This window comes from Acipenser ruthenus, chromosome 8 (genome assembly GCF_902713425.1).
Source record: "Acipenser ruthenus chromosome 8, fAciRut3.2 maternal haplotype, whole genome shotgun sequence".
Lineage (NCBI taxonomy): Eukaryota > Metazoa > Chordata > Actinopteri > Acipenseriformes > Acipenseridae > Acipenser > Acipenser ruthenus.
Genome location: NC_081196.1, coordinates 7,223,142 through 7,250,763, shown reverse-complemented (window position 1 = coordinate 7,250,763; position 27,622 = coordinate 7,223,142). Strand labels below are relative to the sequence as shown.

Genomic DNA, 27,622 nt, shown 5'->3' with positions numbered 1-27,622 from the left:
AATTACCTATATGTTAACAATATCCTGGGAGACAAAGTTTTAGGAAAGGAGATCGTGTCTAACTAACCTACTTGACTTTTTTGAGGATGCAACATTGAAAATGGATAATTGCAAAGCATACAACATGGTTTATTTAGATTTCCAGAAAGCTTTTGACAAAGTCCCGCATAAAAGATTAATTCTCAAACTGAACGCAGTAGGGATTCAAGGAAATGCATGCACATGGATTAGGGAGTGGTTAACATGTAGAAAACAGAAAGTACTGATTAGAGGAGAAACCTCAAAATGGAGCGAGGTAACCAGTGGTGTACCACAGGGATCAGTATTAGGTACTCTGCTATTCCTAATCTACATTAATGATTTAGATTCTGGTATAGTAAGCAAACTCATTAAATTTGCAGACGACACAAAAATACGAGGAGTGGCAAACACTGTTGCAGCAGCAAAGATCATTCAAAATGATCTAGACAGCATTCAGAACTGGGCAGACACATGGCAAATGAAATTTAATAGAGAAAAGTGTAACGTATTGCATGCAGGCAATAAAAATGTGCATTATAAATATCATATGGGAGATACTGAAATTGAAGAAGGGAACTATGAAAAAGACTTAGGAGTTTATGTTGACTCAGAAATGTCTTCATCTGGACAATGAGGGGAAGCTATAAAAAAAGGCCAACAAGATGCTCAGATATATTGTGAGAAGTGTTGAATTTAAATCAAGGGAAGTAATGTTAAAACTTTACAATGCATTAGTAAGATCTCATCTAGAATATTGTGCTCAGTTCTGGTCACCTCGTTACAAAAAGGATATTGCTGCTCTAGAAAGAGTGCAAAGAAGAGCAACCAGAATTATCCCGGGTTTAAAGCATGTCGTATGCAGACAGGCTAAAAGAATTGAATCTATTCAGTCTTGAACAAAGAAGACTACGCCGCGATCTGATTGAAACATTCAAAATCCTAAAAGGTATAGACAATGTCGACCCAGGGGACTTCTTTGACCTGAAAAAAGAAACAAGGACCAGGGGTCACAAATGGAGATTAGATAAAGGGGCATTCAGAACAGAAAATAGGAGGCACTTTTTTACACAGAGAATTGTGAGGGTCTGGAACCAACTCCCCAGTAATGTTGTTGAAGCTGACACCCTGGGATCCTTCAAGAAGCTGCTTGATGAGATTTTGGGATCAATAAGCTACTAACAACCAAACGAGCAACATGGGCTGAATGGCCTCCTCTCGTTTGTAAACTTTCTTATGTTCTTATGTTCTTATGTTCTTATCTTACTGATGTAACAACATAAGTGCCAACATATTTATAATTTAAATAGAATTCATTTCAAGTACTCAGTAGTTATATTTGGTACATTCCACCCCTGCACACATTGTTAAAACTTTTCAAACATGTACTTATTCATAATCAGTTAATTATACAGCTATGGCAAAAAAATTGGCATCACACCCTATAGAACTCCTTTTCGAATGAAACCTGCTGAATAATGTTACGTTAACATATTGAATTACATACTGCTTTGTAGTTTTCCATGTACTTGTTGTGGTGCATTGCCTCTATAAACGAGGAGCAAATAGAATCAGATATTTCTGAAGTAACATGAAGATTGGGATTGGAATACATCCACAGTGTGGGAGGGATGTCAGCTAACAGCTGCACACACAAGGGATGGGTGTACTGCAGACTGTAATTCAGATAAACACATTAAGCAGTTGATTATTATTATTATTATTATTATTATTATTATTATTATTATTATTACCGTATTGTAAAAATGTATGAACATTTTTGTTTCCACCGCTGTGTGGCGTGGCAGAGCACTTTCGCGCTAAACAAGCTGTATCACACTTGTCAGATATACCCCGGCCAATGGCTTCAGTCCTCAACTGGATTCTTCTGTGAGGTGGGGGGAGGATACTGTTTCGCTGTGACGTAAATCAGCCTAAATGCAAACCAAATGCAGTGTTCAAATTTTGGTTCACAAAGACAGGAGGTCGTTAAGACTATTTCATACCGGCACATTTTAAATTACATTTATATTACAGAGATAATGGAAATTATTATAGACCACTAACTGCTTTGAATGTCAAAGAAACAGGTAAGTCTTTATTTATTGATGTATTCATTTAATTATGTATTACTTCTTTTTTTAAGTTATAGAGCAACGTTGTGTTACACGAGGGTGCCTTTATACGAATATTTGGAAATTTCTGTAAAGCGCAACTTTCATATGTGTAATTTTAAGTACTATATGACTAAAATATATGCTGCTGACAAAATATAGTAGGTAAGGTAGGCGATGTAATTTTTAATACACATATTGAAATACGATATTAAAATTAAAAAGCTTAATTTGTTTAGCTCTACCATGTCGTGTGTCTTTTAATTATGTTCTTAAAATAAAATGTCACTGTTACATACGGTTTCAAGGAACAATATCACAAAGTACCGTTATATTACGACTAGCGACCACATCTTAGTTGTTGTTAAGTCAGTTGAGTTATCATCGTCTTGGTTTAGAGACTGCGCAGAAAGTTAACCCTTATTCAGACAGCCATAACAAAGTCGTTATACGGTATTATTCGCGTTTCTGTTTGCCTCGCTTTTCAACAATGAACGTGTTACGAAATAAACATTTAGGAAATGATGTATTTGTACAGGACCTGTAATCGTTTAAATTATACAGCAAGTAGACAAAGACACTGGAAATGACATCATTCATTGACACGTTCACTGTCTAGCTGCAGTGTACTAGTTCGCGATGGGCCTAACTGTTCAACTTTTATTAATTTTTTTCCTGTAAGAACAGAATACTATTGCTGAAGGAAATGTACGTTTTACTAACATTGTAGCTTTTTTAATGCAGCTTTAGCTTTTTAAATGTGCTGTCAAGGAATGGGGGGGAGGACGATGATTGCAAATGATACAAGACGAAATAACAGAAGGTTAAATACTTCTTAGAAGTAATTTAGTGTCTGTATTAAACCTGGGTTGAAGTAAGATTGGCTAAATGTGCCATTGTGAACTTTTATACGGATACATTAGTGGGCATGCTTTGGGCGGAACTAATAACTACAAGCTAACATCTTACCTTATGTGTCAGTAGTTTAATACAACAAAAACTGTGTAAGCAGTGTGCTAAGGGATGCACTTTAGCTAGTGGCTGTTAAAGATCTATATTACACCTTTAGGCATTCAGTTTGAAAGAATGTGTATACAGTACAAAATATACAATAGTGCCATTATCACGATTGTTTTTTTTTTTTTTTTTTTGTCTGTCAGATCACAAGCGAAATGAGTTTGGTGGTCTCAGATTAACCCCTTATGGTCCAGATTACAGAGCCATGACATACTTTGGCACATGGCTTGTTCTAATGTACAGCCTTTAGGGGTAGTGTGCAGGCCCTGCAGGTCCAACCAGAATATCCTGCTCCTTATAATGATGGGTTTTTTTTAACCATATGCAAATGTTGTGCATATCCATAAAGTTATAGCAATGACTTTGCAGTGGGTTTAAGCCTGCTTAATAACTACAGTAATGTTTATAGAAAGACTTGGAAACGTGCAACCCCAGTAATGTAATTCATTTCTAATGATGTTTCTGTGGGACTGTGCCACTGGGGAATCAGTGGCTCATTCAGGTAATTAATAAGGAATTGATTTTTTCATGGTACCAGCACACAGTGTTGTGTTGATAGCAGCATAGTGGAACATTTAATAAGGTGGTCCAACTGGCAGCACTATCAAAAACTGGAGGCTTGTAGTTGTAATTAAAAAATGTTTCTCTGAATGTCATGAGGCCATTGTAGGCAGAGTTCAATATTTCAGTAATAAAACTAAATTAGAAAGAGGGGAATGTATGCCTTTATTTGTACTGTCAGCAATGTATAGTTCATGCCAACGAGGCTGTGTGGTCCAGTGGTTAAAGAAATGGGCTTGTAACCAGGAGGTCCCCGGTTCAAATCCCACCTCAGCCACTGACTCATTGTGTGACCCTGAGCAAGTCACTTAACCTCCTTGTGCTCCGTCTTTCGGGTGAGACGTAATTGTAAGTGACTCTGCAGCTGATGCATAGTTCACACACCCTAGTCTCTGTAAGTCACCTTGGGTAAAGGCGTCTGCTAAATAAACTAATAATAATAATAACGTTTTCAGTAAACTATAGATATCAGGGGAGCATACCCTGCCATTATGCAAAAGGCATGCTGACTGTCAAATAAGAGGTCATTTGTATCCATGGGAGGTTTACACAAAACAGCACTGGTTTGGAATGTTTTGCCATAAATATGGTTACCATAAATAACCTACTAGCCACAATGGAGCAAACAGCTCAAAACTGTAAATTTGAAACCCAGGGGGGGGGGGATTAATTAACCAGACTAAGAGCCTGACGTCAGCAATCTTTTAAAATAAATTAATTAATAAATGTTTTAAGCAGGCTATCTTTCACGGTAGACCGCTGAACAGAGACTAGTCACTATTGCAAACCTATGACAGCCTACAGCTGTTCCAGTACAAAGAGTTATGTGTTTCGATTTGTGCAGTGCCACTGTGAAGTTGTATGACATGCTTGGCAACATTTTGAGGAAACACAATAAAAATCTTGCAGCAATGGGTTTGTCACAGCTGAGCAATTACCTATTGTATCGTGGTCCTCCAAGTACTATAATGATAAGCCCACAAAGTCTGAATCAGTGTACTTTTTTTAAACATGCGCACCCGTAACTTAAAAAAAAAGCTTTATACTTCTTGTAGGCTACCTACAGTACTTCAGCTGCCTAAGAAGATAAGTGTATCCAAACCCAGGGTAAGTGTCACATGAGACGGCTGGATGTCATTAAAAATGGAGCGGGGGACGGCAGTAGGGCCTGTTTAAACTCCAGGGGGATTGTGGGGCTGAATCCATTTTGCAGGGTTGTTTCGAAACCCCCTTTTAAAGAGGTAGTGACAAGTGAGTCGGTAATCAATGCAGGGTGCTATTTTTGGAACATATGTAGTACTGTGTCCCGTTTGCTGCAGTGGTTACCGTATGGTCATGGCTGTTGAGCAACGTATAAAGCCTACATGGCACATTACACATTTAGTACCACACACAGTTTAAAAAAAATATTGTATGAATGAATGACATTTTACAGAAGGTCTTGTTCAAAATAACTGGCATTTGAGGAAAAAAAGGCAATCCCCTATTTAATCTCTGTTTTGCTTTTGATGACAGAATGCATGACCCCCTAGTGCTGCATATAACAGCAGGCAGTGTAGGGGTGTTTCATTTAAACTTTAATCTTTACTATATTACCTTAGGTAAGGTGAATTACATTATTGATCAGTGAAACCTAAAAAAATCAGCCACTAATTCATTCTAGGTATTTCCTTATTTTTTAGTTTATGTATTGCTTACTAAATAATTGTTGGACATTGCAGCTTTTAAGTCTTTGTAATGCTGCAAACCTGTTTAATTTATTGAATTTAACATTAATATTACCAGGAAGAGCCTGTTGATGTTTTTCACAGATAAAATATATAAGGTAAACCTAAAGCTGTGTGTAGTAGAATTATAGAGGGCTCTGTTTTATTCTCAAATTAAATACAGAAAATACTATTTATTGATACACAGTAGGGCTGTTAGTTAAGCCTCCAAATAGCAATTGATTAATTGGGCACACAAAATATAATCGTTAGAAAGAATATCGATGATTGTACCGCCCACAGAAATTTTTGCCACCAACGTGATTATTTTAATTCCTGTTCAGTAAAAGCTTGTGCATAACAATGTAATATGAGGGGTAATTAACTGTAATATACTTTGCGCGTGGTACTGAGTACCAGCATAGCACTATTTTTTTATCAGCTGTGGGCAGCACTGACAGTGTTATTCCCAGGTTTAACACTTCATTTTGAAACTCCAAAGAAGCGCAAACTATATACAGTCAGTTTTCTTCAATATGCACAATTTATTTACATGTGGTTTGCCAGGAATACAAGCTTGTCGATCTGTTGTGGATCCAAGGTGACGTGCTTTTTGTTCATTGTATTGCATAAAGGTGTGAAATGTAAAATGTAATGGTTATTTAATTGTAGCAGAGAAGGCTTTGGACAAGCACGTGACCTGGGTGGATGTTTTTTGTCAGTTACAGTTTGTTTGCGGACTGTGGTTTTATGAGACCCTCTCATAAAGAATAACATGTTTTTATATAAATTCTTTGTCAACTACTTTGTTATTTACAGGGATCGTAAACACATACACATTGTTCCACTAATGCAACTGTGATTCAGTGTGGTTTCTCTCAAGTATAATATATATATATATATATATATTTTTAATTATACCCAGCGTTTTCAAATGTTCAACCTTAGGAGGAAAAAAAAGGTAAAACTGTCATTTTCAGTCTGTTATTATGTAGTGAATATTTTAAAGGGCAGAAATAGAAAGCTTAAACGAAGTAACAATTAGATTGTAACAGGGTTTGGTAGCGTTGCGTGTTGGCACAGAGTCGTTGGGTAAGAGGTTTAAGGAGACTGCACTTTCACTATATTTTGTATAGAATACTAAACATAGCATCTCATTAGAGCTCATACTAGCCAGAAGCTTTGCAGTAAACAGGAGCCCCCAGCTGCTTGATTGAATGTTCAAAACAATTTAATTAAAAAACCCACAGTGGTTATAGAGCCACTCTTTAAATAGTTTAACAATGTAAATATATACAGTACATAGATTTATATGAGTGGTCAGACACGTATAGTAGATAGTTATTAGCCTATATAGAGATGGTCTTGATCTCCGTAGTATTGCCCATATCTCACTGCAGTATCAATTCTGTATGTTTTTTTTTTTTTATTTCAGTATAAATTCACAGTTTATTTATTTCTTTTTATTCCAAACCTAGGCTGGTTATTTTCTTTCTTTCTTTCTTTTTTTCCCCCTTTGTGAACCCAATGTGATTACAGTACTTTATGCCAGCAGCCTGTCAAAATTGGTCCCTTGTCTTGATGTGGTTGAACACATTGGAAATTCCTGGTTTTAATGTAAGCCGCAGAGCCAGGAATAGTTCTGGGCAATATCTGAATTTTGAGTCATAATTATGGCTTGCTATGATTGTTTCGGCTGTTTTGTGCAATAACTAACTACAGTATGTATCAGAAAGAGCTAGGGCCAAATAAAAAAAATAAATAAATAAAACATGTGTGGTTCTGGTTACACTGGAAAAAAATAGGGTAGGTAGGTAAAATTATTTATTAATTTTTTTTATATTCTGAATAAGCTGTGTGAGCATAGTAAAAGTGGCAAGTGATAGTTTATAGTTTACACTGTCATCTTGCTTCATTACCCCACCATCTCCCCTTTCTCCACCTCACAGCTGGCTCAGTCTCATTTTGAGGGTGCATCTTCCTTAATAAACTTTCTGCATGCCTTGTTTTATGCTGTAGGATATAAACAAGTCCCAATCTGTTCAAATCTGGTTTGCAGTTTTCAATAATATCAGAGCTACGGGTAATAATGTATTCATTGATACATACACATGCGCATACATATGCACGTGGTTTAATTACAATTAAATAACATATCCACATAACCACATTTTCTGTATTTGTATTTACTGTAAAGGTAGTGTATTTAAATCACATTGCCAGCACACACTCGCATAAACCTCTTGGCACTGAGTATTCAGTGGCTCCGCACGGTCAGCAGCAGTGCCAGTGTTACAGTCTATGACAGAACTCACCCGGGGTAAGAATTAGCCTGTAACATGGGCAAGGTTGGCACTTCCTGTAGCACAGTGCCAGCACTCAGCACTCAAAATGTTCTAACACTAACTCTATTTCTGCGTACTGGTAAAACATTTGTACGGAGTACCGGCAAAACATTTAGTCAGGGTAGTTTTATATTTCGATTTATCAAAACGATTTTGCAGGCTGCGTATTTGTTTATTTGTATTAATTCCTTTCCCGGCTTCTTATTGGTTGTCCGGTTACTAATATTGATACACCTGCCAACATTTAGTTTTCAAAATAAGGGAGCTTTTGTAAACTGATTTCTAGTGGCCTGGATTTAAATGAATACCTACATTTCACAAAAACATACAACTATTCCACTTTATTACTTGGTGATAGAAGGATAGTCTGGTGATACGATGCTCTTGTAATGGCTTTTTATGAGGACAGAACTGAAACCAGATAATAATAGCAGAGCAATTTATGTTTAAAAAATGGATGTTTGTTCAATCATTATGATTATGTGTTTTACCACTTTAAATGATAAAACATAGCTTTTTTTTTTTTTAAATCTGACTTTGTGTACATTTAACATGTTTTGAGATGACAATATAAAGAAAACGTAGTTGTTATTACAGTAATACAATACCGGTAAGAAATTAAAGTTACTTTCACTTTAAGATGTTTCTGTACATTTTAGTAGTTGGACATGTACAAGAGTAGCTGATAGCAGTTAAATGGACATTAAAATATTTATATATTAATTGGATTGCTAGTGAACTTTGAAATAAATTACCTACCTGCTTAACTTTTTCCGTGGAACAGTATTTGAAAGGCATCAGCTGCAATGTTTTTGATGTTCAAGTATTTCTTTACAGTTCACACACAAGAACATTTAAGAGCTTTCAATCCAGGAAAATTATTCATGGCAACCGTGAAGACTTTTCAGAGTTATTCAGCTGATCTGAACATTTTGTTATAATTTCGTAATACAGTATTTACAAGGCAATCCATAATAATTTATGCCAAATCGTGAATATCCTTTTTTTATTTTTATTTTTTCTAGTATGTGGTCGCATTTTTCAAACAACTATTTTGCAAAACAACTACAGGTACTTGTCGTTACCCAGACAGCGACAGTTTATATGAAACTGAAGACCTCGTACAGCGAAAACGAGGCCTCGTACAGTGATCCATTTTTCAGATTGATATCGAAAAATGTAGCCCATTATCAGCAAAAAATATTTTAAAACATTTTAAAAACATAAAAAACATTTTTTTTGTTTTTATTTGACCTAGTTTTGTAGAGATTTCTTCTCAGTACCAGTCAGTGCCATTCAACATAGATCCGGTTGCATAGTGTTAGTATTACACTGTTCATAGCATAGAAAATCATTAATTACACCCCCAAGCCCATAATAAAAACGTTCTGGTTGAGTGTAATTATAGTGTACAGATGGAATAATGTCATTGTCAAGCATGACTGTCACACCCAAAAAGGCCTTGGCTAAGGGGTGGGCCCATATCTTAATATGTCATTTAAACAATAAACTGTTCCCAGCAGAAAATGAAAAACAAACAAACCAAACAGCTTGTGCCTCTAATAAAATGACCATTAGGTTGTACTGATAATCACTCTTTTAGTTGAACCTCTCTGCTAATAAAGTAGCAATAGCACACTTCACGTGAGAAAACAAATGTCTAACTGAGGCTGGCAGTGGTAGAAAATCTGGAACCAGATACCGTACCCGTCCTGAAAGATACCCGGATTTAATTTCAAGCGCATATTTTGGAGCCTATTTAGTATTGGATGTTAATTAGTGCTGCATTGTGATAATGCCGACAGAAGCAGCTGTTAAACTGGTACAAATTGATAACTGAGAAATAATGATGGAATGGGTTTGGGGAGAGCAGACCTGTGCCCTGGGTTTAAGAATGCAAAAATCACTTTCGTGATTGGCAGTCTGTAAATTACAACTTCACTGGAGTTATGTGGGGGTTTTTTTTTTGACGTCTGATCGTTGAAAGTTGAATTGAAAGTTTAAAGGCCTGTTTTTGTTTTCTTTTAATACTTTTGCATTTGTCTGTTTTAGTCAGTTTAGCTTCATTATTTCATTTTTTATTACATCTAAATTAGATTTACTTTAGTTTAACAGAGGTGTTAGACTCAACAATCCTTTTTTTGTTTTAAACTTCCAGCTTCATCTTTTCAATTCTTAGGATGCATTTTGTAGACTAGCACCAGCACTTTTCAGCAACAAACTGTTTTAGAAACCTTAAGAAAATTGCTCTAGTACAGTGTCTGTACTTACTGTGTATTTACATAGTAGTTACAAATACATGTATACATACACATAGTTACAATGTAACAATGGTACAATGTACTTAATGTGAAAATCTTTTAGCATAATTGTAAGTACACAATTGTATCAAAAGGGTTAGGGTTATATTGTGCAAAAAGATTTATACATTAAGTGCATTGTAACTATGCAGAATAGCATTGTAATTATGTGCAAGTACACATGTATTTATTAATTAACTGCTGTGTAAATACAAAGTTATTAGAGAAGTGCTACTGATATCTGAACACCCAGACTAAGTATGAAGCCACGGTTATCCTTACTGAGGGCTGTCAGAGTGAATCGGGTAAATCTTGTCATAACTTACTGTTACGTTATTAAAATTAAGGGATGTTAATATGAACCATCTACATGCAGAAAAGTGTGTGATGAGTAAGGCCCTGTGAAAATCACGGAAATTCTTTAAAATTCACGGCATTGTCATAGGTAAAGTATCATATTTCATAGAATGTGCACGTAACTATTTTATAAATTATGTGTACAGATTATTATTATTATTTTTTTTTAAAATATCAAATATAGAGGTAAATGCACTGACATCATCAAAATCAATGTCAAAGTTATTCAAGCACTTTACAATAGCTTGTGAAACGGTGTTGTAATTAACAGCCTGTAGATTAGGACTGTCAGTTAAGCCTCCAAATAGCAATCGATTAATTGGGCACACAAAATCGAATCGTTCAAATAAATATCGATGACTGTACCGCCCACATACATTTTCGCTCCATTCCTCTCCCCCGATGTGATTATTTTAATATCATTCCATTGATCTTGGGCATCGGTCGACTTGTCGGTGACCACTGACAAGCAACCAGACTTTTACCAATTCCATAATCTCCTGCTTGTGATACTCGGCAACTTTAGGTAAGTATTCACGTCTCAGCTGCACTGATGAAGGAATCACTCCACCATTTGCTACACTCAGTCTGAAGAAGTTACGTAACTTTTGGTTGTCCATTTTTTCAAGAGGGATATTTGCGCAAACAAAAGCCTTTGTCAGGTCAAAATTTAATGTGTTTTGTGCTTCACAGTTTTCAGTGGACTTTTGGAAGATGGAAGTCACCGTTTTTTGTTTCTTCGCAAGTAAAACAGTTGCAGTACTGCTCTGGATTTCCGCCTTTCTCTTTCAGTGAATACTTCAATCTAAATGCCTGTCGACAGCCGATTCTCGGTAGCGATCTACAGTAACATTGCAGGACGTACAGAAGAGCTTACCTCCATCGCTGTGTAAAACTCCTGCTGGATACTGCTTTACGTGATCTGCTGCAGACATTTTTAGCCATTCTAAAGACATCCATTGTCTTGTTTACAGTCTGTAGTATTTTAATTTCCCACCTAGATTAGATAGTCACATGACATCATCACTGCACAACACTATGTGCATGGCAAATAGTACAGGCAGACACACAGCAGAGTGGTACAGTTTCTTTATTGTGATTTATTTATTTATTTATTTATTTATTTATTTATTTATTTATTGTATGAAAAACAAATAATTCTGAATTTTTAAAAATTTTTTAGAATATTGTAAAAATCGCTGTATTGGGTTAATTTCACGATTTCCGCGCAGCCTGTGGACTCGCGATTTAGACAGGGCGTTAGTGATGAGCTCCCGAATATACCACTGGGTTAGTGCTGAGACTGCCATGGTTTTTTCATTGTACAAACATTTTGGTTTAATCTTTCCTCGGTATCGTTCAGTTTAGAATTTTATAAAAATGTTGGTTTTGGTTCGGGAAAATCCTAACGATTGCATCCCTAGTTTAAAAGCAACATTAATCACCGAAGACACAGAACAATCATCACTACTGTCTGGATTTTCAAGGAAGCTCAATGGCTTTAGGTTGGAAAACCAGTTTGATTTTCAATTGAGTTACATCTACACTAAAAGTCAGTCGGATTCAAACTGGCCAAGATTCAACACCCACCCCAATGCACTCTGACTCCCTCTCTGTTGCGTGAACTCTTTGCAGTCGTACAGTGACGTGGCCCGAAATGCCCGTTGCAGGCTTGAGGATCATTCTTAGACACGATGACACATATCCAGTCTCCCCACAGTCTCTGGTATGCTTTCTTTTTGTTTGTAACTTCCTAGTCCGCATCTTAACTGGAACTTACTCTGCGATTCGTCATTATGCTCCACTATATCAATTCCTACAAAATAACACAGCTTTACATCGTTAAGTCTGAGTGCTTAGACTTTGTAGTGTTAGACATTGATATACCGTTTTCTAAACAGTGTCTAATCTAACTGCCAGTCGCTTAATGACCTAAGTGTATTTTCTTGGTCACTTCTGAAAAATAAGCCAAGATAAAAAACATGTTGGGTTGAAATCATTATATCCTTGTTTATCCTTTATCATTTTCTTGCATCATAATAAAGAGAGGTTGTTTGGCAACACTGTACAATTAGCATCCCATATAGATCAACATAGATGAACTCCTCCTCAGCTTGTTCCTGCTGTTTTGACTAATGTTTGACTAATCTTTATTCCACTAGATCACTTTCCACTGAATCATATACAAATTGTTTACAAGTGGCCTCATCTGCTTATTATCCCAGCATGTTCTTGTTTTCCAAATGCATTCATCTGCTGCTAGTTGTTGTTACAAATAATCAGTGGTCACTTTAAACACAAGTGTTCAAACTTTGAGTAACAAACAGGATTTGAATAGCATTGCTATAATGCATGGACTGCTATCTAATAAGGCCAAACAAAAATGTTTTTGTTGTTGTTGTTGGCAGTACCTTTGTAATATTCCAGCAAAAACAACTTAATAAGTGATGTGCCCAGCAAATTCCAGTTCCATTAAGGAATGTGCATGTGTTACTGTACTCTTGAGTTCTAAAGGTGGATGATGCCCATGTTTACAAGTAGGTTCTAGCGTTTTAATAACTTTTTCATTATAAATTGATTAATTTTTTTTATTTTTATCAGATCTAATTTTGGAATCTATCTTGCATTCATTCAAATCCAACAACAAAATCTGGACAAAGTGCATTGCTCCAAATTATACCGCATTGCTCAGCAGATGAGGAGCTTGATCTAAGGGAAGTAATTCTCAGAATTCAGCTGTTTTTAAACACACTTTTTTCATACATTTTACTTGTTATAGAATTCTCCACGAACGTTCTTTGTGCTGTGGTTGGCCATTCTCATTCACGGAATAACTCCAGTACTCCGTGACCAATCATGGAGAATCCTATATATATTATATATATATATAGGATTCTCCATGTATATTAATATATATATATATATATATATATATATATATATATATATATATATATATAATCTTCCTTTACCATTCCAAGCATTGTCTATTCATTCAAAGTAAAACATGTTAGAAACTGATGACAATACAAGCAGCCGACAAGAATCAGTTTCGTAGAAGTTGTATCTTAAAAACGAATATTGAGTGTTTTTGAAGTTGGGTGGCAGTTTATTTAACAACTCTAAAGAGGCAAGGCTTCTTGGTTAAAAATAAATAAATAAATAAAAACATGATCCAAGGGAAAAAAAAACAAAAACAAACATGAACTCAAATGAATCAGTTCAAACTATACTACAGGGTGATTGCATGCATTAGTGCCATGCAGTAGTCATACATTTATGAAAAGCTCATTTTCAGGGGGGGTTGTTGTTGTTGTATTGCCATAACCTTCAACAAATAGGCGTGATCATGCATTTACAGTCATTTATTTGTCATGCTGTCCGGGATGTAGTATGACGTTATCAGGGGGTTCCACTCTATCAGAATGAGAATGAAACGCAGCTTCAGAACAGGGGTCGATTTGACCTTAAAAAAGTCCTGTCATCATCTGCGGTCTGGTAATGTAAATAGATGAGGATGCTCCACGTTATGCTCTGAAATGACAGCAGCCTGCAATCAGTTGATACTGTGCTGTATGCACTGCAGAAGCATAGTCTGTCAGAGCAACTTATTTACAGACATCAAACTGACTTGTTTACAGTATATACTGTAGCCTTTTTGCTTTTTACACACAGTTGATTAAGAATAGTGTCAGGAAAAACATGTGTTTTTTTCATGTTTGAATATACTTTCAAAATTCAGATCAATATTCTTATATTGTTCCATTTTTTTAAAATCTTATTGAAGGGTATCATATTGCACAGTGTTGCATTAGAGAAATATCTCAACAGGAAAACTGAACCCAAAAGGAAAAACGCTACTCTGCCCTAATGGAAGGGCCTGGACCTGATAGTTTCCTATTCAGTCCGTTAAAATGAAAAACGGGGGACCATCACTACAGCTGATGAGGAACAGTCCTTTCTCTGCACCCACAGATACATATGGATTCACATGCCTTGTTACTCCCGCACCCCTCAAACCACAGTGCAGATCTGAACTGCCAAAGTGCCCATTCTCCAGCATCTGCAACCAGGGTGTCATCCTTGCCTGGTTCTGAATATCACATTGAAATATGACAGAACTTTAAGTAGCGACCTCATTTAGCCTCTGCACATGGATCAGGGCGGAACGTCATTCGGAGATTGTGATTGGTTGCTTGCTTCCAAACACCCGTTTTTTTTTTTTTTTTGTGTGTTTTTCGTGTGTATTTTTCCAAAAAAAGAATTTAATAGCTCTGCTTTATTACTTTACTTGATTTGTTTCTTTTTTTTTTCTTTTTGTAAATGCCGCAAAAACCACAAAAGAGAGGAGCATTCACCAGAAACATAACAAACTGTAATTATTTAAGCTTCTCTCTCCTGCTTTATAGGATTTCAACGTAGAAAAATGTACCCACCAGGGACTCCAGGCTATGTATGCGGCTCTTGTATATACTGCAGAAAGGCAGGTCTTAATGTTTAGAAGTGGTAGTTTGGGCTGGGGGCTGTTTTTCTTCTCCAAAATAACAGACAAGAAATCCCTTAATTATAATACCCTGTCATTAAAGGACAAGTTTAACTTGCCAAAACTGTTAAATATTTTTTTTTTTTTTTTTGTGCTAGGCACGATATATAATTAAAACTAACATTATCAGCATTATTATATAGTCCCACAGTTTAAACTGTATGCATTTAACCATTGAATAACACAATTAAGTCACCATTGCTTTCTATCTGGCTCTTTATATTTTGAAATCTGTGTCAAGCACACTGCTTTTGCAGGCCTGGTTCTCTGTGACTAAACGTACTCATCAAGGTGTTACCATTAGGATTGTGAGCAGGTGACCAAACATTCAAGAGGTTAGCAGAAGTGGAGACTTGTAATGTACCACGCTCTGCTTAATAACATGTTATTGACTTTTCAATGGGCCGGAATTTCCATTATCCTAACACCCAAGCAATGCAGATCGGTGTTATCCAGCCCGTGTATCTGGTTAGACCGCAAAGGCTTCTGTGATGTTTTCTACTTTCATAGCCAAACAAGGATCTTCCAGCTTGTTATTGCGCGTAATTATTGTGGAAAACAGTGATTAGACAGCCCTGGAAAGGAGGCTGCTTATTGGTCTTTTTTTCAGTGATACAAACTCTTCAAAGCCAAGCGCCTCTCTCTCATTCAGTGTATGATGACTGTCATTAGCACAGTGTACATTGCCAAGAGGGCATATGCCAACTGTTATCTGTGCAGCTATTTTAATTGGCCTTTTGTGAACCCAGTAATGCTCATGTCAGACGGGGACATTCTAAAGGGGAGGAGCCTGCTGGCCAGCTCTGCAGTATAAGTATTGTTGGTTAGGTCCCAGGCAGGTATTGTTTAGTTCGTGCACTAAACTGTAATTGACACTGCTCATAAGCGCACAGTACAAATAGTACAAATTTGGAGTAGCAAGGTGCATCAAAGATAAAAAGGAGAGGTATTGAGTAAGTATATAATTTAATTCAAAATTTAAATGCTGTGGGGGTATATTATACATTGCTGTTGGTGTTGTTTTTATTATTATGAATATTGCTTTTTTTAAAAACTTATTTTAAATTAGTATTTTGTATAGGATTGCTTCTCCTTTTTTGTACCTGTGTTATTTGCAGTACCCAATGTTCCAGTGTGTTCTATATGTTATATATGTACTGTATATTATAATATTTTTTTCCATACTGGTGAATTACACTACTAATTTGTGCTGAATGGAGCCCACAGTGAGAAAACATGTTTATCCATGTTTTGAATTTGATACAGCGAAAAACATGTTTTACTATTTACTATCTAACAAATGCACATATAACTATTTCTCTTACTCTTAAGGTTAGGTTTGCTCATAATGTAGGCTTGTGGTGTTGAAGAGTGAGCTCATACCTTCAGAGATGTTTTTCACACATCAGGCAGTTTTGTTTTAACATAATGGTAGACCAGGTGGGCTTGATCTATACGTGCAACTAAGGTTTTTCTGCAGTCTTTGCAATATTACTGGATCTGATCCTGATACCACCTCATAAATTGAACTGGGGCATATGTGTGTGTATTATAGGTATATATATAGATATACACCTATGACCAAAAGTTTGGCCATAGGCTAAAGTTTAACAAATTTTGCTTCATAAAGTCAAATGAAACCTGCTGAATAATCTTACGTTAACATATTGAATTACATACCACTTTGTAGTTTTCCATATACTTAACAAAAACTGACGAATAGAAAAATGTGACATTTCAAAATCTAACATGAAATATGTTGGCTTATGGTAGACTTTTGCAAGATAATTTTGTAAGATTTAATTGTTTAATTGTCTCACTCCCTAAAATTCTAAGTAATGCAAAACTTAGGACCATAGCTGTGTGTATATTGCGATTGAATACAACGTTTAGTAAATCTGTCTACTGCACTTCTTTCATTTTCAGACCTCTTCAGCTTTATAAATAACCTCACAGCGGTTAAATTGATCGATTGCTAGTGCTAAATATTTTCCACAAGCCAGCTAATGTTAACTCGAGTGCTCTTTTTGGCATTGATTTAAACTCAGAGACACTTGGTGAAAGCTTTAGGTTACACTGACCTCACTTGACTGGTACTGTAGGCACTGGAAGTGAAAATCTGGCACATTAAGAAAGTACTACATGGCCTGCTTGCCAAGCTCCTTGAGAGGCGTATAATTTATGACAGATTAACTGGGATGATACTCTGTGTGTGTGTGTGTGTGTGTGTGTGTGTGCGTCTAGATATTTTATATATATATATAAGCCCAAACACTGGTCTTGCAAGCTGTATTTGTGTGTCTTGTACCTCTAATCACATAAAGGTGTTTTTTTTTTTCCTTTACTGGGGTCTAGTTTTAGTAAATTGTGTGCGAGGTCTCTGTCTGCCCTTGTCCAATAACATTTAACAATAGAAAAATTATTAAAACCATTGGATTTACACATGGTTTCCAATTTTATCCAAACTGTATTAATTATTGTAGCTATCTAACTCCCAAACTCAGTATTTCTTGAAATGGGTTTCATAAGGCTAACATCTGTTTCTCCTTTTTGTCCAGATCTTATGTTCATAGAAGATTTTTTTGAAGATGAGGAGGAACCACCTTTGCTGTTCATTTGTCTCTTTTCTCACAGTAAGTTAACTCTTTATTTGAATGATACATGCACTGTATTCCTGCTATTGAATCTTAATACTTAATAATTATAACTCAAGTATGTATGTATGTGTATATCTACTGTATATATCTGTCAAATTTAGCTTTTCTTCAGCTTGCTTCAATCTAAGCATAAATATTTGTAAACCATTGTGTTACCCCACATTTTAAACTGTATGCATTTCAATACATACAGAAGTCACTAGCATTTCATTTAGTCTTCATTTTCAGTCAAGTCTACATGGACCATTTATTCTGGCCGCTGAGCAATTTCGATTTCACTGCTCTTATCCTGGGGCAGTCTTGCTCCAGGCCACACGCTCCCTGAGGAAATCGGAGAAGAGCTGTTAAAGTAATCCACTGCCTTGGACACTCGGTGGGTGGTTTATTGGACGCTTAAACCGCAGAGCCCCCTTGCCTTGCCCCTCACAGTAGTGTAAAGAGAAGCAACAGAACCAGTACTGTTTAACTGTTTTTTAGACACTGTATATATAAGATAACGTACAGTTAAGATACAGGTAGGGAGAACTAAAACAAGTGATTTTTTTGTAAGCATCTATGGATCTGCTTACTAGTTCACCTGGCGTAAATTTAATTGATTTAATGTTTTGAAGTCAGAAATTTGTTTTTAAAAACAGTGGCAGATCTTAATGTCGCAACGCTTGACACTTGGTGATTTAATTGGCCCACTTATTAAAATCACTAAAGATAATAAATGTGGCAGAAAGAGGTCTGTGAAGAGAACATTTACAAGGTTTAAGGCAGCTGATTAGATGATTAAAATACGATAGACCCCCTGGTCCTGTGTGTGACTTCAGAACCAACAATACCTGGGGCATTAGGGGTTAAAAATGATATTCTAATTAAGCGGTAATTTGTTTTTATGTGTAGTGTTTGCTGCCGAGTCGTTTATTTTAGAATTTGGGATGTTTACCTTGGAGTGCACTGCATATCAAAACAAATCATTGCTATTATACATCATTACTTTATAGAAAAATAACTTCAAGATTAGCAGGGTACCTGAATACATCAATACATTGTTGCTTTTTTATCTTTTCTATTTGTTCTCTTCTGTGGTAGTCTCCACAGTTGCCATAGTGATGGAATGTTTTTTTGGGTTTTTTTTTTAGCTCAAACTTGTTCCATTTATACACTACAGAAATCAAAATCTGTTGTGTATCACGACAAATCCTATGGCAATGGAGTGATCTGATTGGTTGGAAAGGTTGTGATGGTGTATAATTTTAGATAGTCTAGTTATAGTCCTTTTAAGAATTCCTTAAGGATTTATCCAAACGGATAAAGGACTTATCTAGATATTAGGTAGTTAATCCAGAAGGCAGTACTTATTTTAAGTTAACATTGCTGCAATTCAGCATTCGGTCTATGGCAGTGATTGCTGAAAGCATCAAGCACCTGTATAATTTGGTATCACCACTCCAAAGGTATCCTACACTTTCTCTTGTTAGTATCAGATGTTTTTTTGTTGTTGTTGTTGTTGGAGATATTTATAGACTGCTGAATAGTTGCTGTCAAGAATAAAGCATTTTGAGCTCTTGATTGCTATTCATGCTTCAAATAACAGGGTGCAGCGTTCTGGACCACTTTGGGTGTTTGGTTAATCCCCTTCTCCAATGCTGGGTCTAAAACTTCAACAGCAATCTGTGAATCTGTCATCTGCTAATGTGGAGCTTGAAGCTGCAATGCAGTATTTATTTTTAGTGCACGTAGCGATGAGCCAGCAAAACCTAAATCTGTAGGGAGACAGTAATAGACGTTACTCTACATTCAAACTCACTAGTCTTCTGTACAACACCTATTTATATAAGTCATTTTATATAATGAGGTTTAACATTAAGATCATTATAAAGGAAATGTTCTGTATAAGTGGGCTCTCTCTCTCTCTCTCTCTCTCTCTCTCTCTCTCTCTCTCTCTCTCTCTCTCTCTCTCTCTCTCTCTCTCTCTCTCTCTCTCTCTCTCTCTCTCTCTCTCTCTCTCTCTCTCTCTCTCTCTCTCTCTCTCTCTCTCTATATATATATATATATATATATATATATATATATATATATATATATATATATATATACTGTATATATATTAGTCCTGGTTCACTAAACAAAGTTAAATGAGCTTTGTCTGCCATCCAACATCTATTGTGGCAAATAGATGTCAAGGGATGTACAATAGATTGATTTGTAAATACCAGCCAGAGGGAAGTTGTACCAAATAGTGTGTGATCAAACCGCTATGGTGCAATGTTTGATGGTCTAGTACTTCAGTAAAAGCCCAGATCAGTGCTTGCTTTAGACAGTATAACCCCAGGAACAGTAGGCCACCAGATGGTGTTGGGTAATTTTACTAAAGCTAAGAAATACCTAACAAGAAGAGTGCATGCCAGTTCATCATTTTGAACTTTCTTCACTTTAGCTTGTTCCAGGAGGGAGCCAGGAGACCCTGTTCCTCAAGCTTAACTGATCGATATTCACCAAATACATTAGTTGTGACTGGAGTTGTGATCTCCAGTGTAAATGTTCTCCTTTACTTAATATAAGAAAACCTTTTTTAGTTTTGAATTCTATAAAAATTCTCAGATGAGAACAAAGGGGCCTCCTCCACGCAATGGAAAGCTAGCTTGGTAGCTAGAGTCATGCAGCTGGCAGAGCGCCAGCTCTGAGTAGGCAGGATCTCGGATGCTTCTGAACACTTTGCTCCTTGTGTATCGAAACAAACACTGTACAGCATCGTGACCTTGGGTATCAGCGAGAGGGGGCGGAAAAACTGTCTCCCCAAGCAGATCTCCCGACAAGCCTTTACTTAGCTTGTCATGCTCAGCCCACATAGATTGAGAACCTTTCTTAACTGTATAGTATTGAATTCATATTTTCGTTACAGAAACTATATCAAATGTAGTAACTATTTATTTTAATAAAGCAACTTTCTATGAACATATGATTCCTCCTTTTATGCATCTATTGGATTTTTAGTATTAAATGTTGTGATTAACACATTGCCCCCTGTGTGTCATTGTCCGGTCAGAATCTTTTGAAGCTACGAATGTAAGTTAGCTTGAAAGCTGCTTAGCAAGTTGAGCCATTCTATCTACTGTAGTTTTGTTTTTGTTTTTTTCTTGATTTACTTATTTGATGGGGCTGAAAGCTTGGGGACAGAATGCTTTCATGATTAAATTATAAGGAGGTCTCTGATGACATGTGTCTGTGTACAGGGATTCACTTAATTAGCAATTTGATAGCCTTTTATTTAGACAGCAAGTTGGCAAGGAGGTCATGCTTCTCAATCCATACTGTGTGCAAAGCCGATCATTAACAATTCTTGCTGTGCCCCCCCATTTCTGTTTTGACAAAGATTGAAAAAGATTTTGCTGCAGTGTTCTATTTTTCTACTTCTAAATTTAAGACAAATGTAATGTTTCAAAACTGAGGCCTACAACCAGCAGCCCCAAATGTAAAGGAAAGGGTTTCTACAAGAACCAGCCGTTTTGGAGTAAAGGCTGTAGTAAATCAGGTCCAAAATCTTGAAAAGCAGCAAAAACTCAATTTTACTTTTTTTTTTTTTTTTTTCCTTCTCAATCTATGTGGGTTCAGCGTGATGAGCTTGGTGTGCACAATAAGAGAATGCTGTACACAATTCTGTGCTTTATGTAGTTGCTAAGGGAAATTCACTTGCAGTAATAATAGCCCCTCATTCTTCTCTGTCTCTCTCTCTCTCTCTCTCTCTCTCCTTGCAGGTGCTGAGCTGGCCCAGTGTGCTGACTCTGCACTGTGGGAAGCAGGAGTACTTGAACAGAGAAGGTCGGTGTGCCCCTTGTCTTCAGTGTCCCCCGGGACAGGAGCCTGACAGGGTGAGATCAATGTGTAGTCATTGTCCTTGTGAAACTTTTTTTACATTTCTTTTACTGGAATTTTGCATTTGGTATACAGCAATAAAGTTTTATTAGACAACTTCCTTGATTTTACACAGATATTGGCTGCTTATAAAGCAGACCTTATTTTTCTTTAATGTAGTTAAGTCAAATAGGTGGCCACTAAATTTTTGCTAATTTGCTTGTCCACCGTTTTTTCCAGTTTAATAATAATAATAATAATAATAATAATAATAATAATAATAATAGTGTGACATTTAAATAAAATGTGAACATGTCTAGCAAAACACATTTAACAAAATAAGACACAACGGGTAAACCAAAAGGCCTTTCAAAAACTAATGTTAACACGTTAAACAAACAGCGCAACACGGAACACAGAACATCAAACGCACCCCTCCACCTCTATCACCAACATCAACTCTAACCCTTTCTAATTACCACCCGTGAACACCTACTTTATATGCACATTCCCACGTGTTTTGACAGGAAGAAATTTAACCCCCTCCCTGCCAACCCAATATTCCCCACACCAACACACACACACCCTGTCACAATGCCACAGCAGGTTTTTTTTTATTATTATTATTTCAAAATAAATCTTTATTTTTCTTTTAGGAATGCGGTTTTGGCAATGGCCTGGGAGCAGTGTGTATAGATTGTGCTACAGGCACTTTTTCAGAAAGCCTCGACCTGGGTCCTTGCAGACCACACACCCGGTGTGACAATTTAAAACACTACTTCTTGAGTTCCGGAACATCAACAACAGATGCAGTGTGTGGAGAGTGCTTATCCGGGTAAGAAATCACACTTGCACTGTTACTATTTCAAATACCTGCATGCTTAGTGTGTGTATGCTTAGTGTGTGTATGCATATGTAATATATACCAAGCATCAAAAGAAACTTCTCACTATTATAACACATTTATTTTCGAAATAAATAAGGTATATAAATGATGGACATTGACTAAATGTTTTTGGTTTCTTTTTAATCATTCGATCATTCATCCTTGACCATACCACACTTGAGTAACTATGACTGAAGCATATGCACTAAATCACCTAATTAGTGAGACAGTTGATTTGGATGCTGGATAAGGAGTGATTTCAGCTGTTGATCTGCAGGCTTGAATAAAAGCAATAAAGAAAATCACAGCACCTTCGTGCAATCGGCATGTTGGAGGCTGGACTAGGGCAACGTACTGTGGCTCGCCGTCTTGGGTGCTCGCAGCCAGCAATTTCAAACCTGGTGAGACAGTATAACCAGACATACTCTGTCAATGACAGGCCATGAACTGGGAGACCAAGAGTCACAACATCTGCCCAAGAGCGACAGATCTTTTTGCAGCATCTTCCTGATGTCAGTTGTTAATCAGCACAATAAAAAGTCACTGCACCTGCTCTAAAACAGTGCTTGTCATTTTTCGATCACATGTAGTGAATTTTTTCCAAATATAAGTGATATGTTTCTTTTGATGCTCAAATACAAGTGATGTGTTTCTTTTGATGCTCAGTATATAATCCAGGACTTGGGGCAGCCTGTTAAAAATATATTCCTTTCTTTAGGTTCTACACCACCACCAATGAGCCCTCTTTTGCCAGTGAATGTCTTCCATGCTCCTCTGCTCCTCAGGGCACCGCAGGCTGTGAAGGTCAGTCTGATGCAGTAACTAACAGCCTGGTAATGCAAGCTTAGAGATGAGGCAATGCTGTATACAATTAGATCCACAGGCTTGCGATTTTCAAAAGACAGTAAGTTTGGGTGATACGTGGTGGTTCTAAACGGTTAACACAAAAACAACCTATTGGAAAGACATTACTAAATGGAGGAGTATATCCCAGCCAATCAGAACTCTAAATTCAAGTTTCTCAACCACTGTACTACCACCTCATACAACCAACAAGTCACTGACAGAAATTCTAGTCAGTTTGTTGTTTTGAATAGTTTGGTGTGCACAATAAAAGATATAACCAAATACAATAAATATATATATATATATATATATATATATATATATATATATATATATATATATATATATATATATATATATATTTTTTTTTACAATACACCCTCTACAGCAGTATTATTTAGATCACAACAGCTTGTTAGAAGTGGTGACAAGAATGTGCTTCCTGCTTTGGTGTTTTTCCAATCTCTAGTCCCAACATCCTTAGGTTACCAAAGCCCATTTCTGAGAGTGCTGAGAAGTGGGGGGAAGAACGCTCCCAAACTCGTGGGCAACGGCATTGCCAACACCTCCAACATCAGCGTGCCCGAGGAGAAGACCACAGAGTATGCCGTCTTCGCTCTGGTGCCCATCTTCTGTGTGATGGGGCTTCTGGGTATCCTGATCTGCAACATCCTGAAGAAGAAGGGCTATAGCTGCACGGCGGAGAAGGAGGGTGGTGACGTGGAGGCAGGAATGGCTGAGAAAGATGGTAAGAAAACCAACATTGTTTTTTATTCAGAGAAGAACAACATGCAATAAAAATACAGCCCTTGTTCAAGATTAACACTGGGACAGACAGGACCCAGATGCTATTTCTTTAAAGTCCCACTATACAAATATATTCCCCCCAACATCCCTATGGTGTTAAGAGGTTGCTGTTTTATACTAGACTTTTAGTCTACATGATTTTGTATAAATCACCCCAGTTCTCAGGTGGCTTCCTCAATCGGTCAAAGAAAGTGCTACAGTAAAATCTAACAGCAGGTTTCTGTAACTGAAGCTCAGCTATTGTAACTGCCGTTATAGTTTAAACTATAATTTCAGTACTTGAATGCAACATATTAATGAACACATTTCCTAAACTAGCGTGATCGGAATAGTTCCTGTATGAAGGGTCAAGCCTTTGTTTATTTAAAGTTCAGTACTGATGACTTCACCAGTTAAGCTGGAGGGCAGACAACAATTCGTGTCATCCCAGAGCCTACAGAAGTATGACCACCCATGATTAAGCCTTTAGTTACAACTAAATGGGTTTTGTGTGACTCCGGTGAATACGAATGGTATGCAAAATAATGGAAAGCTTTTGATGTACAGATTATGCAATGCAATTTTCTTTGATCCCTCGCTGCAGAAAGCATTGAAAGTTATTGTAGGTTCAGTACCATTGAACTGCAATGAAATCACAAAACAAAACCTTTTAAAGGAGTATGAATTTGTCTATTTTAAGCCAGGTATGAGCAGTTTGATCCCCATGTGAATTTCTTGGCCTTAAAAGCTCATCCCTTTTTTAAGAGGAAAGAACCAACATATGATATGAACTATGTGAGGTATTGTCAGATATATAATGTGCACCTACCTAATTAAGTAATTTAAATATGAGGCACAGTAGAGCAATGGTGTAAACCCAGATGTCCCAGATGAATTCTAGAACAGGCTAATTAAATTAAAAAGTCCCTTTGTTCCTGTATAACTGTAATCAAGGTATTTCATCTCAGTGGACCTATTCTGACTTGCATACATAGGGTTTTGTAACTTCTCTTGTCTGACATCATGATAATCAATTAGAGAACCCAATTCAGAGCTACAGTCGTTAGACAGTTCATAAAAGCGTGGCAGTAAGATAAAAATACAGTTGTATGTGCCAAAATGTAACGCTCTGCTTAAATGTTAATTCAAATACTACCAGGCTTATGTTTACTGTATACTGTATATGGCTGCACCAGCACTAAGCAATGAGAAATCAGTTTGTGTAATTAGCTTGAGGGTAACACCTCATATCAGCTTTACTTGATTAGCCAAGCGAAAATCCAACAGCTTAGATTGGTGTTAAAGTTATTTTAGTGATGGTGTTAAAGTTATTTTAATATGGTATATTGAATCTCTCTTTTTTTTACAGATGCTTATTTTCAGTGTGCATCTTGGTATGTGTTATTCCTATAGTTTCATGACACGGGTTAAAGATAAACTAAAGAGAACATATTATGTTACATGATTCAATTTAATGGATTTCCATAAGCTGCTAATATATTAGTGTCTCCAATCAATACAATGTGTCCTCCGTATTTTAGAAATGGGAGTATCTGTTAAGCCCCGCTCCCTCCCCAGCATGTATATAAACTGAGTTGCTAACAGTCATTTGAGCCAGCAGTGTGACAGACACTAAAGTATTTACGCTGCCCTTTATTTGTAACACGCTCATGCTTCCCCAAGAGATTTGGAAACATTTTCCAGCAGTGCTGTTATCCTTGTATGGAAAGGAACAGGGGAGCTGGTCAGTAAAACACAGATAAGAGCGAGCAACACGTAACAGTGCAGAGCTATCGGACTGCGGAATGTGATTTTTAAAAGGGTTTCAAAATAAATACACGAAAGCTACTATTGAAACTGCGGCTGGAAGGACTGTTTGGGGGTAATCTCCAATCTTTCAGTGTTAGGTCCACCTATTTGAACATCTAACATTCAGGAATGACGCTACTTCACAAAAAGCTTTGCCGCCTAAACCAGGCAGGAGGGCATTATCTCAGTTTTGCCAGGGCATTGACTTGACTCAGCTGATTAAATATGTACAGTAGTTCAGTTGGGGTGAATTACTGTAACAACACTGCATTGTTAAATGATAGCAGATGGGGTGACATTGAATCTAAACCCAACAACCAGTCGCCTACTGTTTTTGTTTTTTATTCAATGTAGATTTTGGTTCATATGTTTTTTTAACCCTTTTTTTTAAGCCTCTGTTCTTGAAGTTTACCTTGATCTTGTCCTTCTAAACTTGAGCTGCCCTTTTCCCAAAAACCCGTAATTGTTATTGTGTGGTTTCCTAAAACCAACAGCACAGAGACTGCAAAGTTAAAAAGGAAAACATTCTCTGGTATACACCGATGTGCAGATCATAAAGCACAGGATGTACTTTCCCTTGACCTGTAATTTGATTCAGATTATTTTTAGGAATAGTTCCATTGAAAAGGTATGGATCTTAAAAGCAGCTAATGATGCAAAATGCTGACATAAAGCCACACCTTAGGGTCAGCTACAGGGGGGATATACCGAACACAATTACTTTCAATAGCGGTGACGTCAACTGCATTGGAAATGCTTTTTGACACAATGCTACCAATTGTGCTTCAGAATTGTATGGTTAGCAGAAAACTTTCACCAACTGGGTAAGCACATGTAGTGATATTATATTCAACTAACCCATTTGCTAGATCAAATTTAATTGGGCTGTCTGGGTGTTCCGTTTAATGAACAAATATTGATGTATTTTCTAACAGCAAATTCAAGACTTCATACTGTTTATTAAATTGTTTTCCTGGCTCAATGACCTCCAAAAGTCATGTTATATAATTAGTAGTTTTAGAATGGGCTGGTGGATATTTTATGCATTTTCTCAATACGTAAAGTGATTGTAATTGGGGACTGAGTGTGTTAAACCAGGCTGTAATCTTTGGTGGCAGGTCATTGTCTGAGAGAACAACATGTTCTCTTGCACAACTCAATGGTTATATGTCTAGTTATTTAAAAATACTGTTCTTGGAATACAGAACCTGTATGTGACAGAGTTTGCTCCATGTATATTTTAATTTACAGCAAATATATTTACCATCTTTGGTGAAATATATACTAACAGTATATCTAAAATACTATGGAAATGGTGGTTATAGATAGGCTTACATAGTATTTGAATTAACTTACAACGTATCATGTCAATGTGTAATCAATACTTTATATATGAGTCTTCCATAAGAGAACTACATTTTTACTTCATAAAACAGCTGGTGATTTTAAGTTGGCTGAGCTGTCATGCATTGCTAAGGGGATCTCCTGTTGCACCACACACCATATTAAGTTACAGTTACTGTACAGCATACTGTAATGTAGACACTGACAATATACTGGGACAGGCATTGATGTGCCAGAACGTAAAACAGACTGCAGAAGAACCAACACGGGTGTTCTGTCTCATTTACCATGAGGTCATGCCAAGGAGTAATGAATGATTGAGACCCAGCTCCAGTACCCTCCCATACTACTGCCAGGTAATGCACTGCACACGCTTCTCAGAACTGCAGATAACCCAGTAATAGTGAACACACATTGACTTGTTTCTTGCTGGTTTAATAGCTGTAACACTACACAGTTTATAGCTGCTTGATTTGAATGTGTCATTACATTG

The 27,622-nt window shown here is 36.7% G+C and overlaps 1 protein-coding gene across 3 annotated transcripts in view; it reads left to right on the top strand.

The window, feature by feature from the left end:
- The first annotated feature begins 1,899 nt into the window (after positions 1 to 1,899).
- The window catches only part of LOC117406620 (tumor necrosis factor receptor superfamily member 19L-like), a 35,243-nt gene continuing 9,520 nt past the window's right edge, over positions 1,900 to 27,622 (top strand). The window contains exons 1-6 of one of the 3 annotated variants that reach the window (XM_059028318.1): positions 1,900 to 2,108; positions 17,520 to 17,594; positions 21,362 to 21,475; positions 22,115 to 22,293; positions 23,063 to 23,148; positions 23,675 to 23,938. In XM_059028318.1, coding sequence (XP_058884301.1) covers positions 17,550 to 17,594; positions 21,362 to 21,475; positions 22,115 to 22,293; positions 23,063 to 23,148; positions 23,675 to 23,938 — 688 coding nt within the window. In that variant the 5' untranslated portion in view covers positions 1,900 to 2,108; positions 17,520 to 17,549. Of the gene's footprint in view, positions 2,109 to 15,807; positions 15,915 to 17,519; positions 17,595 to 21,361; positions 21,476 to 22,114; positions 22,294 to 23,062; positions 23,149 to 23,674; positions 23,939 to 27,622 lie in introns of those variants that run through there. The other 2 variants (XM_059028320.1, XM_059028319.1) reach the window with 2 other exon arrangements.